General features: G+C 40.5%; 1 protein-coding gene across 1 annotated transcript; it reads left to right on the top strand.

Annotated features, from left to right (window-relative positions):
* Positions 1–1,218: 1,218 nt before the first annotated feature.
* Positions 1,219–16,248, top strand: LOC137082711 (ankyrin repeat domain-containing protein 34A). The gene is made up of 2 exons (XM_067448091.1): positions 1,219–1,460; positions 11,740–16,248. Exon 2 carries the CDS (start codon positions 11,820–11,822, stop codon positions 13,392–13,394), a length of 1,575 nt encoding a protein of 524 aa, XP_067304192.1. The 5' UTR covers positions 1,219–1,460; positions 11,740–11,819; the 3' UTR covers positions 13,395–16,248.
* Positions 16,249–17,141: the final 893 nt, after the last annotated feature.

The raw sequence follows: 17,141 nt of genomic DNA on the forward strand, positions 1-17,141 counted from the left end.
GCAGAGGTGTATATTGGACACACACCTATATCATATGTGCAAACTGGGGGTGGCTACACATAGGCCTACACACACACATGTTGGTCTATGTGGTTTACAGGGACTCTCCATAGGCGTACTGGTTTTTATACTGTACAAACCGTATTTTCTATCCCCTTACACACTGCCCCTGCCCCTAAACCTACCCATCACAGGAAACATTCTGCATTTTTACTTTCTCAAAAAAACATCATTTAGTATGTTTTTAAGGCCATTTGAATTATGAGGACATTTGATATGTCCTCATAAACCACATTTATAGTGTAATACCAGTGTAATACCCATGTAGTTATACAAATTTGTGTCCTCATAAACCACATAAACAGGCTCACACACACACACACACACACACACACACACACACACACACACACACACACACACACACACACACACACACACACACACACACACACACACGTGTTTGTGTTTGTATAGCCCCGCAATATACACCTCTGTGAATGTTTAAAGCATTTTAGCTAAAGATTTTGATTTACCTGAAATATGCCATCTTTACACTGCAAAACCACCACAGATGCTGCATAGAGCATGTATTTACACAGAGTATACTCTAATGCCATTTTTGTGTGCAATCATACTTTGTTTTGACTGTAGAATGAGGAATGGAAAAGGCAAAATTAGAAGAAAAATTATGCTCTGTCATGACTAACAATGTTTAGAGCTACATCAATAGGCACCATCTACATTCATTACTGAGGGATTAAATGGGTCAGGGCTGGCATATTTTATATTTTGCATGGGTTTAATGCGCCATTGCGTCTTTACACAGAATTTAGAGCAGGCAAAAAGTCTGCTCAGAGCAGCCTTAACTTGGCTGTGTAAAGCACACACACACACACACACACACACACACACACACACACACACACACACACACACACACACACACACACACACACACACACACACACACACACACACACACACACACACACACACACACAATGCTTAACTGTTCTAATGCATCAAATCACATCAAGGTCTATTTCTTAGACAAGCTTAGTATTATTATTATAATTGTGGTATCAAATAAAACAGCGCACCACGACACACACGTGCAGGGGTGCATCAAAAAGAAAGCATAATTCAATTATAAAATGAAAAGGATAAAAGAATTACAATAATTGAAATAAAGTTTCCCCCTAGTGGAAAGCAGCGATGGTGATGTGCATGCGAGCAGTCAGACAGTCAGTGAAGCTGGACCTCAGTGAGTCTGTGCGGGATCGTGGGAGACTCGCATCAGCTCACTGCCCACTCCACGCCCCCGCAGAGTCTCCCAAACTCTCGGTCGCAGGAGGAGAGATGATGTGGGGGATGTAAGACACGGGGATCAGCAGACAGCAGCTGGATTCTCGGGCGAAAATCAGCCGCTCTGATGGAGTGAAGACAGCAGATACACGGTGAGATACTCTCCTCCAAACGTTCACGTTTAGGTTAACATATATTATTATTTTGTATTATTCTCAGTTGAGCATGGTCATAATTAAGCAGATTTCATTCCTTTATACTGCAGCGGTATCTTAACATTTCCTTGCACCGTCTTCCTTAATATGCACATTTCAAACCACTTTTCTATTGCAATTTTCCCTGTTGAGAAGCATGCAAACGACTGTGAAATCATTTTCTGCTGGAATGCATGTGCGCTGCTCAGAAATGGTTGCTGGCTGCTGATTTTAGGTGTGAGTTGTTGAAGGTAAAAGCAAATGTTTTATTGGAGGAATGATGTACATGTGGCTGCAGCTGTTCATAAGGCTTTATGAACGTTTATTGCGGTGTGAACAGCTGATGAATTCATGCAGCGCAATTCGGTTTCTCGGCTACACTGATCGTGTGCTGGCATTTCCTCAAGACGCCTTTTGGAACGATCAATGAAGATTTAATGCATGCCTAGGAAACGGTTTAAGACTGATATTTATGCTGCTATAATGTTCATTCTCTCACTTTACTTCACAAAAACTTAAAATAGCGCCTTTGTGTGGCGACTGGTGCGCGTTTGCTCTTAAAGAGGCTTGAAGTGTGTGTCTGCTGTTTGGAAGTTCATTTGTGGACACTGAAGCTTTGCGTCAGGCAGAGAGCTGACGTGAATAGACACCAGATTTGATGCTTCTAGACTAAAAATAGTCCTGAGCCGAAGATATTTGCAGCTGGCTTGTAAAACGAGTCTGCAACACATCAAATTATGAAACTGCTCCGTTTTTGCGAATGACGGTCAGCACCGCGGACAGCGACACACAATCAGCAGTCATATTTCCAATTACAGAATCAATCAAGTCATGGGAAATGTTGCTGCTTGCTTTCTAACCTGGTTATGTCAGAAATAAAAAAATCCAGTGTACTGCAATGAACAAGAATATATTGCCAAGGTTTTTAGCAATGTGTTTTTGGTACATGTACTATGGTGAATTGGGGATTGTGGAGTTTATTGAAGAGCTATGGAAATATGACTGCACAAAAGTATTCATTTAGTATATAAGGGATATAGGCAGATCTCACTAAGGATATTACAAAGATGTCTCTTTCACTCCAAAATCAAGAAGACAAGTTATAAGTCAGAAGTTACAAGGGTACATTTTTGGCAACAGCCAACAATACATTGTATATATGGGTCAAAATTACAAATTTTTCTTTTATGCCAAAAATCATTAGGATATTAGTTGAAGATCATGTTGCATGAAGATATTTAGCACATGTCTTACAGTATATAGATACAAATTATATTATTAGTGGTAATATGCCTTGCTAAGGACTTCATTTGGACAACTTTAAAGGTGATTTTCTCAATATTTATATTTTTTTGCATCCTCAGAATCCAGATTTTCAAATAGGTGTATCTCGGCCATATATTGTCCTATCCAAACCATCCATCAATGGAAAGATTTATTTATTCCTACATTTTTATGATGATTTTACACCCTGTATATATATATATATATATAGGGTGTAAAATCATATATATATATAATATAAAATGAAAATAATTTTGGCTTTTTTTAAAAAAAGAGCTTGCGTCAGTCAAAGAGCTGATGTGAATAGACACCAAATTCGATGCTAAAAATAGTTCTGAGCTGAAGATATCTGGAGCTGGCTTGCATATCCGAGTCTGAAACGCACCATATTCTGTAACTGCTCCAACTGTCTGCCAAATACAGTCCAATTTTAATTGCTATCACGTGAAAAAATTCATTTATTGTGAATCATTTATTAATCATGGTAGTAGGTTATTTACTTATTTATTTAATTAAAATAATTTCAGCTTAAAAAAAACTTACAAAACAGTAAGACTGTAAAATACTTCTTTACAGTAATGACAAAAAATCACAGAAAAGTAAGTGGAATAGTAAGAGACATGATCAGATGTACTGTAATAGCAATGAGGATAAGTTTTTCTCAAAAACAATGTCAGAAATGCAAACATGCAAATGAAATTCAAGACATATCCCAATATGCTGGATCTACATTGATCACATGACCACTTTCCTGTCTGCAGAAAACAGTATTTTGTTTCTAATGTCAGCAGTTCAAGAGCAGAGAAAAATGTTTTGGTATGCGGTTGTGTGAAAGGAGATACAGATTGCTCTCGAATTGGAGGAGAATTCATTCTCAGCTCTGTCAATCACTGAACACTCAGTCTAGTCGAATCAAGTGGTTTTGTTGTCATTCATCTCATTACAGACCAAGTGTAGGAGAAAAACGAACTCAGCACACTATGTACGGCAATGAAAATGACACCAAGATCTAAACATGCCACAATAAACAATGAAGAAGAAACACAAACGGCAGTAAAGGTAGTTTAGAGGACGTGTCAGGAACGTTTAGGACATTTAGTATGAAGCAGATAATCTTATTGCTCCTCTGCAGGATGGTTCTCTTTGAAGCTGCCAATATGAGTGATGAATCGCCTCAGCAGTTCTGATGTGACTGGGTCACAGGGTCAGCGGTGCACCGCTGATGGATGCTGTTCTCTCAGCTGCTGTAAAAGTGATTGCACCTGCCTCGATCCGTGTGATCTAATGAGGCCAACAGCAGCTCAAAGCCACCGTGGAGCTCTTGGCCGGGCGAAAAAGCTTGACTGCGCAGCCCCTTCTGGTCACGGGCCCCCACGCGCAACCTCAGATGCAGTCTTGAGTCTCACACACACTGTTACGTAAAAGAGAAAGCCAGGGGCGGGGTCTCTCAGAGGCGTGAGAATGAAGACATGATATTAATTTCCGTCATCTGTCGGGAGACCAGAGAGAATTGGATACGATTTGTCCAGACAAGACGGCGTGGTATGTCGCCTCACTCCTATGGCACAGCACTAATACGCAGACCCTCTGCAAGTGCTTCTCGACATGCTACACAACTGGCAGGTTTATTTTGGTCACGTCAAAAAGCTCTCCACTACACTGATGTGCACACACTCGAAGATCCATAGGGAATGCTGGGAAAAGCAAAGGCTTTGTTTAGGTGGCACATAACCCGATTTATCTATCATATTTAATCTTTGGGACTGTCTGCACTTTCATTTTGCAAGGGACAGTGAAGTCAATATCTGATATCTACACATACAGAATATTGACTGACAATCCCAATATCTTTTAACAACAAATGCAAGAGAAACATGAATTAGCTATTAGAAAAAAAAAACATTTAGATAATACAGTGGTGGTCAAAATTATTAGAACACTTGGCATCTAGGAGTCATCTTTTTGGGCCGAAAATGGTGTCTGTCTGAACAAAGACAAGACAAAAAAAATGTTGACAAAGTGAAAGATTGAAAGATGATGACGGTTGTTTGTCCACCTGTATGAATTGAAAGAGAGTGCAAAAAAAGAAAGGAAAATCCTCTTTAATATGGCTTGTGCCTCTGTAACATAACGTCCATTTTGGAGTTAAAATGGTGAGTGATGAAGGCCAAACACAAAACTGATAAAACAGGTCCGATATATGCATTGAATGCAACGTAAATCACGTTGGAAAGAAGATCTGGCAAAAAAATGTATAACTGTAATGTTCACAATCCCTCCCTGAATTGTTACAGGTGTTTCTTGTTTAATTAGTCTGTGTATAAATAACCCTCATGTTTCTTGAGATTTTTAAATTATGCAAATTAGAAAACTATCTATTATTAGAAAACACAGATGTTGGTGCAGAATTCCAATAGCTGCATGTACCTACATAACTTTAAGCATCTTTTGTGCATATTTCCCTACATATTATTACAGCTTTTAAATCCAGCAAGCAGTCTGTAGTCTACATAGTAGCATTTTAACTAAACTCATAAAATAAAATGAATACTTGACCAAAGACAAGGGAATATGGGCAGCGTTTTTTACACAGACTTATGATTAAGTAAAGAAGACCTGCGAATTGTGATCACATACAATAGGAATAAATTATTATAGCTCTTGACAGAACAAAAACCCTGGCGGATGTCCTTCAAAAATGAAAATTCTGTCATCATTTACTCATCCAAACTCATACTCATGTCATTCCAAACCTGTATGACTTTCTTTCTATGTGCTGAACACAAAAGAAGATATCTGAAGAATATTGGGGTCGAAACAATATTGGACCTCACTGACTTTCAAAATATGAAAAAACAAAATGAACACAAAAAAAACAAATTAAAATATGTTCCACATTTTAATGAAATCTGAGAGATTTCTTTCCCTTCATTGACAGTCTATACTTTACACCCAATGCTTCAAAATATTCATTAAAGAGATTGTAAAATAAATCCATATGTATCAAGTGGTTTATTCTAAGTCTTCTGAAGAGACATGATTGCTCTATATGATGAACAGATTTAATTTAGGCTTTTATTCACATATAAACACTGATCAGCTAATATACATAGAATACTCAAATATGGTAAATAGAAGCTCAACCATACTTGCTTGACAAATCAGACCTCATTGGACCCCTGAGGCAAATCAGACCTCAATGGTTTTTGCGGAAGCTCAATTTAATTTATGCCAATTTTTATTTTCTGGTGAACTAATCCTTTAAAATAGGCTGGTCACAATACACGCACGTCAGGATACATACAAGAAGGCCCGTGGGTTTTGGCATTCTGATCTCCTGAGAAACAATGTCTTTGTGCCACATCTCTCCAGTGAGTCTATCATGGAGATGAGTCATCCATGCTGCCTGTGTGAGACAGGAGATTAACCTCACTGTCTCGAATCCATGAGACCCCGGTCTCTTAAAGACGGATTTTTTTGTGTGTGTGTTGCGATTACACTTACACTTACACTTAAAGGACAGAGTTATTTTCCCTGTTCCTCTCCCATATCTCCCATAATCAGTATGCAAAAACAGCATTCCTTTAGCTTTCCCTGGCTGAGCTGGCTCGGAAATCACAGAGAATTACTTAAGAAGGCAGGCAGGAGGAGCAGCAGCTCGGGGGTCTGTGGGTGTACTGGTGTTATGCAGGAGGGTTGTGAATTCTGCACAGCTACATATTCTTGACGTTCCCAGTGTTCTTCTCATATTCCCAGAGATAGCACCGGGACCTCTTCCGGTGGGCCAGTCGACTTTAGGGGCGGCTGTAAAATGTAAATATTCACAGGCTTAAAGGTATATGCAGTATATAAAAGTAAAGCAGTACTGGGTGAAACAAAGATTGATATTTTGTTAGGAAATCATAATATACAAGTAAAATAAAATAAAAATAACATATAAAAGGCACATTTTTGTTGTTTTTATATAACAGACATTTAAAGGGATACTTCACCGCTTTTTCATATTAAACTGTTATTCCCTTAAAGGGTTACTTCAGCGATTAGCATATGGCTTTGTATCAGTAGAAATCCTGGAGTATATTCAAATGATTGTGCTTTCCCCCCTCATATCCCCCTGAGACAAGAGATTTATGCATTTTATTTCTGGAAAAATTCCTCCAGGAATGAATGGAATAAGGCTAAAGACTACAGCCAGCAGAGGGAGCCATTTCCGCATGTTTTGAACTCGCGCATGGGGGATGGGAGATTACGCTCAGCTCGCAGGGAAAGCTCAGCAGGCAGCTGCAGGCACTCATTTAAACGGAGCTATGGTGAGCAATGTAAGTGTTTTAACTTCTCAAATTAATTTCTATGAAAGTTAAGCTTGCAAAGGCATGAACTGAAAAGCGCCAGACTGAACTCGCGTTGTGAATGTATGCCGCGAGTGTAGTCGCGATTACCTCAGCTCTTATCACGAGCTTATTTCTCTCACGGTGTGATCAGTGCTGTGATACTCGCGGTGACTCACTCATTATATTTAACAGACACGTTCAGGTTTTAATTGTAGTGTCTTCAACTCAGTCACAGTAATCCAGTAGGTGACTTTGGGAATGGCCTAACAGGGCAGCGAAGCATTCTGGGAATTGTAGTCTTTCATCCCCATGAGACAAAAATACTTTTTCTGTCTTTTCTCAGTCTAGAAGGCATCAAATTCAAAAATAATTTCACATTTCTACTACATTGATGACCCAGTTTAAATACAGATTCATCTTCCCAGCGCTGAAGTACCCCTTTAACTAAGACGAGTTGATCTCTCGTCTCAGTGAGTGCACTTAATCGCTCTCACGCGCGGTGACGATCTGATAGCATTTAGCTTAGCCCACTAAGCCCAGTTTCACTATGGTATCAAACAGAAATCAAGTTAGAAGCGAACAAACACCTCCATGTTTTCCCTATTTAAATACAGTTACACAAATAGTTGAACGACCTAGTATGGTGACACAAAATAAAAACGTGGCGCTTTTCTTAGTGGGTTAAAATGGAACTATAATGTATGGCGGAATAGCACATCTGAGAATACTTTGACTCGGCGCAGTAAAAAGTCCCGGCTGAAAAATCCTCCCCCACATCTCCCCCTCCCTCTCTCATTTCTGTCAATAGGGGGAGGGGGAGATGTGGGGGAGGATGTGGTCCTGGTTAAGGCAATCTCCTGAACTCCAAACTGAATGTCAGAATGGGAAATAAAGGTGATTTAAGCAATTTTGAGCATGGCATGGTTGTTGGTGCCAGATAGGCCGGTCTGAGTATTTTACAATCTGCTCAGTTACTGAGATTTTCACACACAACCATTTCTAGAGTTTAGAAAGAATGGTGTGAGAAGGGAAAAACATCCAGTATGCGGCAGTCCTGTGGGCGAAAATGCCTTGTTGATGCTAGAGGTCAGAGGAGAATGGGCCGAATGATTCCAGCTGATAGAAGAGCAACTTTGACTGAAATAACCACTCATTACAACCGAGGTATGCAGCAAAGCCTTTGTGAAGCCACAACATGCACAGCCTTGAGGTGGATGGGCTACAACAGAGTACCACTCATTTCCACTACAAATAGGAAAAAGAGGCTACAATTTGCACGAGCTCACCAAAATTGAAAAATGTTGCCTAGTCTGATGAGTCTCGATTTCTGCTGAGACATTCAGATGGTAGAGTCAGAATTTGGTGTAAACAGAATGAGCATGGATCCATCATGCCTTGTTACCACTGTGCAGGCTGCTGGTGGTGGTGTAATGGTGTGGGGGATATTTTCTTGGCACACTTTAGGCCCCTTACTGCCAATTGGGCAGCGTTCTAATGCCACAGCCTACCTGAGCATTGTTTCTGACCATGTCCATCCCTTTATGACCACCCTGTACCCATCCTCTGATGGCTACTTCCAGCAGGATAATGCACCATGTCACAAAGCTAGAATCATTTAAAATTGGTTTCTTAAACATGACAATGAGTTCACTGTACTAAAATGGCCCCCACAGTCACCAGATCTCAACCCAATACAGCATCTTTGGGATGTAGTGGAACGGAGCTTCGTGCCCTGGATGTGGATCCCACAAATCTCCATCAACTCCAAGATGCTATCCTATCAATATGGGCCAACATTTCTAAAGAATGCTTTCAGCACCTTGTTGAATCAGTGCCACGTAGAATTAAGGCAGTTCTGAAGACGAAAGGGGGTCAAACACAGTATTTGTATGGTGTTCCTAATAATCCTTTAGGTGAGTATATATATAAAACTTATAGCTAAATATTATATATATAACTAAAACTTACTAACCCCAACTTTGTATTGGTATTATTGGGTTGTTATCTTCTCTGTGTCGGCATGGGTCCTTGGCTTTTTTTAGTCCCAGTACATCTTTGCATATCACTACTTTATATCACCAGAGCTCAGGATCTCAGGAGTGAAAGGAAGAACACAAACAATAAATCAACCTAATTATATATGGAAGAGTAGAGTAGGACTCTCACTGTGTTCAACAAATCCGACTGTTAACGAACATCTCAGATTTTACCTTGCACAGTTAGTTTCTCATTTCCCCCACTGACCTCAAGTAAGTCACTTAATATCACCATCTTGCATAGCCGAACCACACTGACAACCCTCTGTGACAATACATGATCGGCTGCCAAGTTATAGTCAAATCAATTTAATGCTGTGACTATGTGCTATGCTATGTGACTTTGGGCTCACTGAATTTCATATAAGACTGAACTGATTTTGAGGGCTGTGGTATGTTAATAATGCTGTTATTATACTGGACGGCCTCCTGCCCCAACCCGTCGCTCGCTCTAATCATCTTACTGAGATAGTTAGCTCATACATTGCATAATAGAAAGATTTCTGATTGAGGGTGAACACCCACCCCTAAGCATAGGGTATTTTTTTGGTTTAATGATTATAATCATCTTTCCTGCTAATCATTTTCAGCTCAAAAATATACCTATACTGCCAAGAACAACTTAAATATTATAAATATGGTTTGTTTGCCTTACCTTGCAATTGCAGTACTTAAAGGTGGGGTAAGTGTTATTTCAAAACCGTTTTAATAAAAGGACTCGGGCCGAGTGGAATAACAAACTTGTAGCCAATCAGCAGGTAAGGGGCGTGTCTATAGTGAGACGAGAGGCTCAGTGCGTGTCATTATTCAAAACAAACGAGTCACACAGGATGGACATTAGCCAAGAAAGAACTAATATATGCTGGCTTTTGCTTGAATATGCTGTGTATGAATATGACTATGTGTCCGACAGGTAAGATACTATACTCCTAATATATGTTTGTTTCCTCTTTTCATCTATATTACCCATCCCGTCATAATTGTAATATATTGTTAGCTGGACTATTGAGTTTGTATACTAACGTTATTGAGTTGTTCATGAGAACTGTTTGTATTTTGTGATCGCTATAACTCTAATCTTGTCATAACTGTAATATGTCGTTAGCTGGACTGTTGGCTCGTGTTCTGTCGTGTTGTTTATGAGAACGGTTTGTGTTTTTTTGATAGAAGGGGTGACTTTTTAATTGAATATTCGACCTGGATTAGTTACGCACAGATTCTGCCATAGTCGTTGCCTGGGTTATGTATGTGTGGGGCGGAGCTATCAAGATATGGCCGAGACCCTTTTTGGGGGTAGAGGTGTGTTTGTTTTGGTGGTTTGAAATATCAACAACGGTTACCAGAAAGAACTTACCCCACCTTTAAAGCTACACTGTGTGATATTTTCCCCCATCTAGCGGTGAAAAGGTATATGACCATCTAGTGAATATTAGTTTCTGTTCCTCTCAATTCTGATTTCGTTTCAACTCCTACGGTGGCCGATTTAGTCCAAGATTAACATGGCAATCCCCCTCTTCACATTCGACACGGTGCCATCGAGTGTTAAAACGCGAAAGACAAAGCTTGAATTTATGGGTATGTCCCTCTTTGGCTAATGTACTTTCAAGATGGAGGGGCTTCATGGCGACCAGCATTCAAACCCTTCACCCGTATGTATTTTCAATGGCATATTATAAGCTTACCAGAATACTTTATTACTTGAAAGAAGTAAATATACATTAATGAGCACATATTTTTAAAAAGAAATATGTGTTTTTAGCTAAGAATAAACTAAAAAAAAGTTACACCCTCCGTTCATCTTCGGAACACAAATGAAGATATTTTTGTTGAAATCCGATGGCACAGAAAGGCTTTCATTGACACCAATGTCATTTCCTCTCTCAAGACCCATAAAAGGCACTAACAACGTCATTACAAAGTCCATCTCACTACAGAGTCTGTATAATAATTGTATGAAGCGACGAGAATAGATTTTTTTTTGCACATAAAAACTAAATACCTTAAATCAGCATATCTATTCAGGACTCGCGTCTCAAACTGCCAAACTGCTGAAATCACCTGACATTGGCGATCTGAGTCCTGAATCGATACGCTGATTTAAAACCGTTCAAATCTTTGTTTTGAAATCGGCCCTTCACTATGTCGTTTTTTTGGGGGGGTTTTCGCACAAAAACTATTCTCGTCGGTTTATACAATTATTGTACAGACTCTGTAGTGAAATGGACTTTTTAACGTCATCTTTAGTGCCTTTAGTGGGTCTTGAGAGAGGAAATGACATTGGTGTCAATGAATGCCTTTCTGAGCCATCAGATTTCAACAAAAATATCTTCCTTTGTGTTCCAAAGATGAACGGAGGTCTTATGGGTGTCGAACGATATGAGGGTAAGTGATTATTGACAGAATTTTAATTTTTGGGTGAACTAACCCTTTAATCAAGAATGCCTGATAAATTAAATTGAGTTTAGTGTATTTGAATGTAAGGAAGTACTTAAATAAATTGAAATTGAAAGAGATACAATTAGGTAAAAAGCAAAGTTTGTCAAATGTACCTCATGACAAAGCACTTTTATTTGTTTTTCTTTTCAGGTTGATCAGAATCTGAGGCAGGATGTGCCAAAAGTGCTGAGGCCGGAGGAGAGGGGTGGGGGATTCTGGAGCGAGACATCATGGGTGATGGAGGTGCCTTGCGCACAGAGGGCAATGCCCTTCTGAAGGCAGTGTTCCAGGGCAAACTCCGCCTTGCACGCCTCCTCCTGGAGGGTGGAGCCTATATCAACGAAGGAAACGAGCGAGGGGAGACGCCAATCATAGCAGCCTGTCTGGCAGGATACGATGATCCGCAGACCCGGCAGAGAATGGTGCGGTACCTGCTGGAGAAAGGAGCAGACCCTAACATCCCAGACAAATCGGGTCGGACCGCCTTGATGCATGCATGTGCAGAAAAGGCAGGCAAAGAGGTGGTGTCGCTGTTGCTGGAAAACGCAGCCGATCCCAGCTTGAAAGACTATTCCGGGTCCTCGGCACTCGTACACGCCATCAATAAGGGTGACAGGGACACTCTCCAGGTCCTGTTGGATGCCTGTAAAGCCAAAGGCAAAGAGGTAATCATCATTACAACCGATACATCTCCCTCTGGTACTAAAAAGACCAAACAATACCTGAACTCTCCACCGTCTCCAGGTATAGTGGACAATCTCTCCCCTGCTTGTATGTCTCCATCCGAAGTTGAGATCCATACCACTGGCTCTGCCTCTGGTAAGGAGGAGGAAGGAATCTTCAGTTTTGCTGTGACTTCAGCACTCCCTTTACCCTCCAGTAGACCACAGGGGGAGAGAAGACCACCGCCACGCAAGCTTCTGAAAAGACTGAACTCTGAGCCCTGGGGTCTGGTGGCTCCTTCCGTACTTGCTGAGAGAGCAGAGCGGATAGAGGGTGATTTAGCTGAGGAGGACAAGTTGGTCTCAGAGATGAATGGGATGACAGTTTCTGGTCCAGGCAGACCTCTCCTGTCCCGACGGCACAGTATAGAGACCCATGACCCATCCTCTCCAAAGCTAATTGACCGGTCCTGTTCGGAAGACTGTGCAGCACTGTGTGGCTCGTCCTGGGCGGATAAAGTCCATCAGCACCAGTCACTGTATCGCAGAAACACGGCCCCTGAGACTCAGGACAATGTGGCTCAGGCATCGACGGGAATCCGTGGCTTACCACACCCCAAACTCACCCGCATGGAACACTACGAGTCGGACACCCACCTGTGTCCTACCTCCATTCCTGGATCTCCAGATTCTGGGCGTGTCTCAGTGGAGCGCCGCAAGTACAATGCCTCTCCCTTGTCGCTGCTCACTAGCTCTTCTCGAGAGTCTCTGGAGAGTATTCCCAACTCTGTGTCTCCTATCACAATGCGACGGCGTCCAACAGGACTGTTGGAGCGGCGGGGATCAGGGACTCTCCTCCTGGACCACATCTCCCACACAAGACCTGGTTTCCTTCCCCCTCTCAATGTCAACCCCCAGCGACCCATTCCTGATATCCGTGCCAACGGAAAGCCCACTTCTCCCGTTCACTCAGGGAGCAAGATCCTGCTGCCGGTTGCACCATCATCTCCAAAACGTGGGCCAGACTTCAAGATGAAGAAAAAACTGATGAGGAGACATTCGATGCAGACAGAGCAGATGAAGCAGCTTTCCACCTTCCGGGAAATCCTCACAGAAAAGGTCATGGAGATGAATGGAGATTGAGAGCAAAAGAGGTGGAGAATGTAAGAGAGTCAGTGCTGGCCAAGAGGCTCCTCACTGGGTTCATCTATATAGTCCTTGAGGCACACCTGCTCTGGTCCAGTTCAGCTCATTTAAAGCAAAATACATACATCGAAAATATGCATTGTGAAAACAAATTCAGATCAAGAAAGAAAATGAATCATGGTTACTCAAGATCATAAAGGGATCAGTTATTACAAATTATCTGTTCCATGTTTTTCCATGGAGACCATTCTAATGTTATTTGGGATAATTCCTTGACCTTTGAGAATGTGTGACGATGAAACCATTAGTGTCTGTGGAAGTGCTTTTGGTGTTTGAATTTGCTGCAATCCCCAGATGAGACCTCACGGATTTGGTGTTCTACAGGTTTCTCTATGTATTTGCGCTGTTATGGCTACCAGCTTCCTTCCTGTCATGCACTGTCAGAAAAAAATTCTAAAAGTGTATTTTAAGGATACAACATATTGTCATTGGGGCAGAACCAGTACCAAATTTGGATATGAATTAAGAGACAATATTTGTATATACTTAAATACTCCTAAATATTAGTACTTTAGAGTAGTCTTAACTATACCTTTTTTAATGAGTTTGTTTGCCCATATAATCTTAAAATATTAGGTTAAACTTATTTGGCTTGCTGTCCACTGTTGAGGGGCCTGATGAAGCAGCTTCAACTCAAGCTCTGCTATGCCCCCACAGTGGCTAATTATAGGATATGATTATGTAGGGTAAGGTACCAAAGATAAAGGTGGAGTTTGGGGAGGTGTTGGGATGCTGGAACAGCTGAGACTTAGAAGAGATAAGCAGCTGCTTATATATTCTGGCTGTTGGCTGTTGGCTGTTGGCTGTTGATTGGAAGATTAGATGGGCTTGCTCCTCCCTAAATTACATTTAGGAACTTCACTAAGTACTTTAGGGGTAAATAAGGTGCAAAGATGACCCATTAAGGGTTCTGCCCCAGTGACAAGCTGCTGTACCCCTAAAGGTACACTTTTTGCACATTTTTTTTTTTCTGAGAGTGTGGCTTTGTGATGATCCTGTGGAATAATTGGGTTAATGTGCATGTGTTTTCCATTGACAACCGCATCAAGTGAAGTTCAAAACTCAGACTTATTTCTTCAGCATTGCAATACAGATATACATTCAAATCATTTCATTCAGATGTGAATTACATTTAAAGGTGATTTACTTACAAACAATATAATACTACATTTGTTTTACTGTTGCCTTTTGACTGAATTTTACTTGTTAATCTGGCAATGGCAACCTTCCTGATTTTTCCACAGGATGTACCCTAAAGAGGACTGGAGATGGCTGACTGTTGAATATTCCAGTAACAAATGATAGTCTTAGACGAACATGTTTCTGAAGAACATTTGAAAGTGCAAAAAATGTTTAAACTAGTAGAGTATTTTACTGTAGGCCTATAACAAAAAACAAAACTAAACAAAAACATAATTGTACCAGTTAAACATACTGCATGTTTCAGGTTTTTGGATGGGTTGTTTATCTTTCTTAAACTCTTATAAGTGATACAAAATAAGTGAAGTGCAATTCTTGAAACTCAAAATCCCAAAGAAACTCTACAAACCCCATCCAAAACCACACAGACCCACCCTGACCCCCCTCAGATGAGGGGAGAGAGCAAGCCCTCGCCTAACGCACACTCCCATCTGGAGACACAGAGCACAGATATTGTGTACATACTGTACAGAGTACAATTGTGTCTCAAGCGTTTGAACATGCAATATTCAGTGCTGCCTCAGCACTGATTTCATATTATTATTGTGAATGTGAACAATCACTCGTCTGTGGTAACATGCTGCGGTAAATAGTTCAAGACGAGCTGGGAGCTCAGTTTACATTCATAGGAAGAATTTCTGCACAAAATACATGAGAATGAATTTCCCTGACGAGCTGCAGTGCACAGTGTGTCCGTGTCAAACACATAGTTCAACTCAAGCTTATGATGTGAGTGAATTTAGTGCTTCTGCTTTGAGATGTTCTACACTTGATGTGAATTAACCTTAGTGTACTTGAAACTTATATCACGAAAACAAAAAGGAATATTTTTTTATGCCGGTAGGGTTTTATTCTTGTTGTTTTTTATTTTTATTGAAATGAATTTTAATGTTTAAGACCGAATTGTTGGTGGTGCAATCTCACTTTGACGGTAGCTTCTGTGTTCCAGGAAATAATGTATGAGCAACCGGAGCTCAGTGGCTACAGCAATCTTCCTGAAAACGGCCGCGATAAAACCCGTCGGTCTCCTGTTAAACAGACAGACTGAAATCCAGATCCCTGATTACCTAGCTCTTTGTTATCCTGATGTGATTAGGAGAATCTCGGCACTTTGCTGTGTATCCATTGATTTTAGCGATTCTCCTGCTTTCATTTAACTCACAAGCGAGATAACCGAGTCACGGGAGTTTGATTTGTTTCTAAATACGTTTGTATCTAAATATATACAATATTTCTGACCTGCTGTACAAAACATCCATTTAAATGGGTTGAAATGTGTTAAAGTGTACCTGCAAAGATGTTAATAGTGTAAAGGGTGTTTTAGGTGCTGTACACAATGGACCTCTGTCTGTGCTACACTGTCGTTGGGTAGTTTGAGCTGTACCCCAGTGTTCTGCTCTCCATTCACATAATAGAAGGGTCAGAGTTACACTATCAATGCATTATTTAATGGATTATGGATTAAATATTTCTTGTTATTTTGTATGTTTAGTGTGACACACAGGTCAAATGTAGTAAGCCAAATAATTTTAAAAAAATTAATAAATTATTTAAAAGTAAAAACTCTTTGTGGTGCAACTTTTCTGAATAATAGGGAGGGATTATTCCTTTCATGAGCTTCAATTTGCTTTGAATAAATGCTTGACTGAATCAACTCTTCATTTTATACCAGTGGTTCTCAACTCCTTCAGCGGGTTTATAGGGTCACAGACAGGAATGCAAAATATATGTGTTCATAACAGAGGTGGGTAGTAACGAATTACATTTACTTCGTTACATTTACTTGAGTACATTTTTTGGGTAACTTGTACTTTTAGAGTATATTTAAAAATGTGTACTTTTACTTTTACTCAAGTACATTTCTTGTGAAAAAACTGTACTTTTACTTCGTTACATTCGGTGGCGTTCCTCCGCTACTGTCATTGGTGATAATTAATTATATATTTTAAAATTAGTATGACTTGTTCGCAAGTCTCGCGAAACGTTGGAGAGGCTGCTTCGCGAGAGGTGGATATGCATCACCCGCATAAAATTAGCACGCGTTTAGTCAGAAGATGATGGCCGAAGCAGAGGGAGATGTGTGTGAGCTATGGCCGAAGCAGAGGGAGATGTGTGTGAGCTACGGCAGATCACCCGTACGTGGCCTCAAGTTCAGCCTGTTTTCAGTCCAAGATGTCAAAAAGAACAGTTTCATAATTTAATGCATGCTGTGTGATTCCAGCTCCAACCTGAGCAAACAGCGGTAAGTGTAACAATGATGCCTATATTTGAACACTATTAATGGTAATTTGGTAACTATGGGCACTTTTCCTTTATTGTAATACTATTTCACACACTGTCCGAGTGTTTTCCTCATATGCGCTCTTGTGCAAGCATTGACAAATCATTTGAATCCTCCGAACACACGTCCACAAACAAATGTTCACATCTGCACATTTACATATCTTTTTTTTCTCACAAAACGAGCAACCTCATTGGCAAAAT

Source organism: Pseudorasbora parva, chromosome 7 (genome assembly GCF_024679245.1).
Source record: "Pseudorasbora parva isolate DD20220531a chromosome 7, ASM2467924v1, whole genome shotgun sequence".
Lineage (NCBI taxonomy): Eukaryota > Metazoa > Chordata > Actinopteri > Cypriniformes > Gobionidae > Pseudorasbora > Pseudorasbora parva.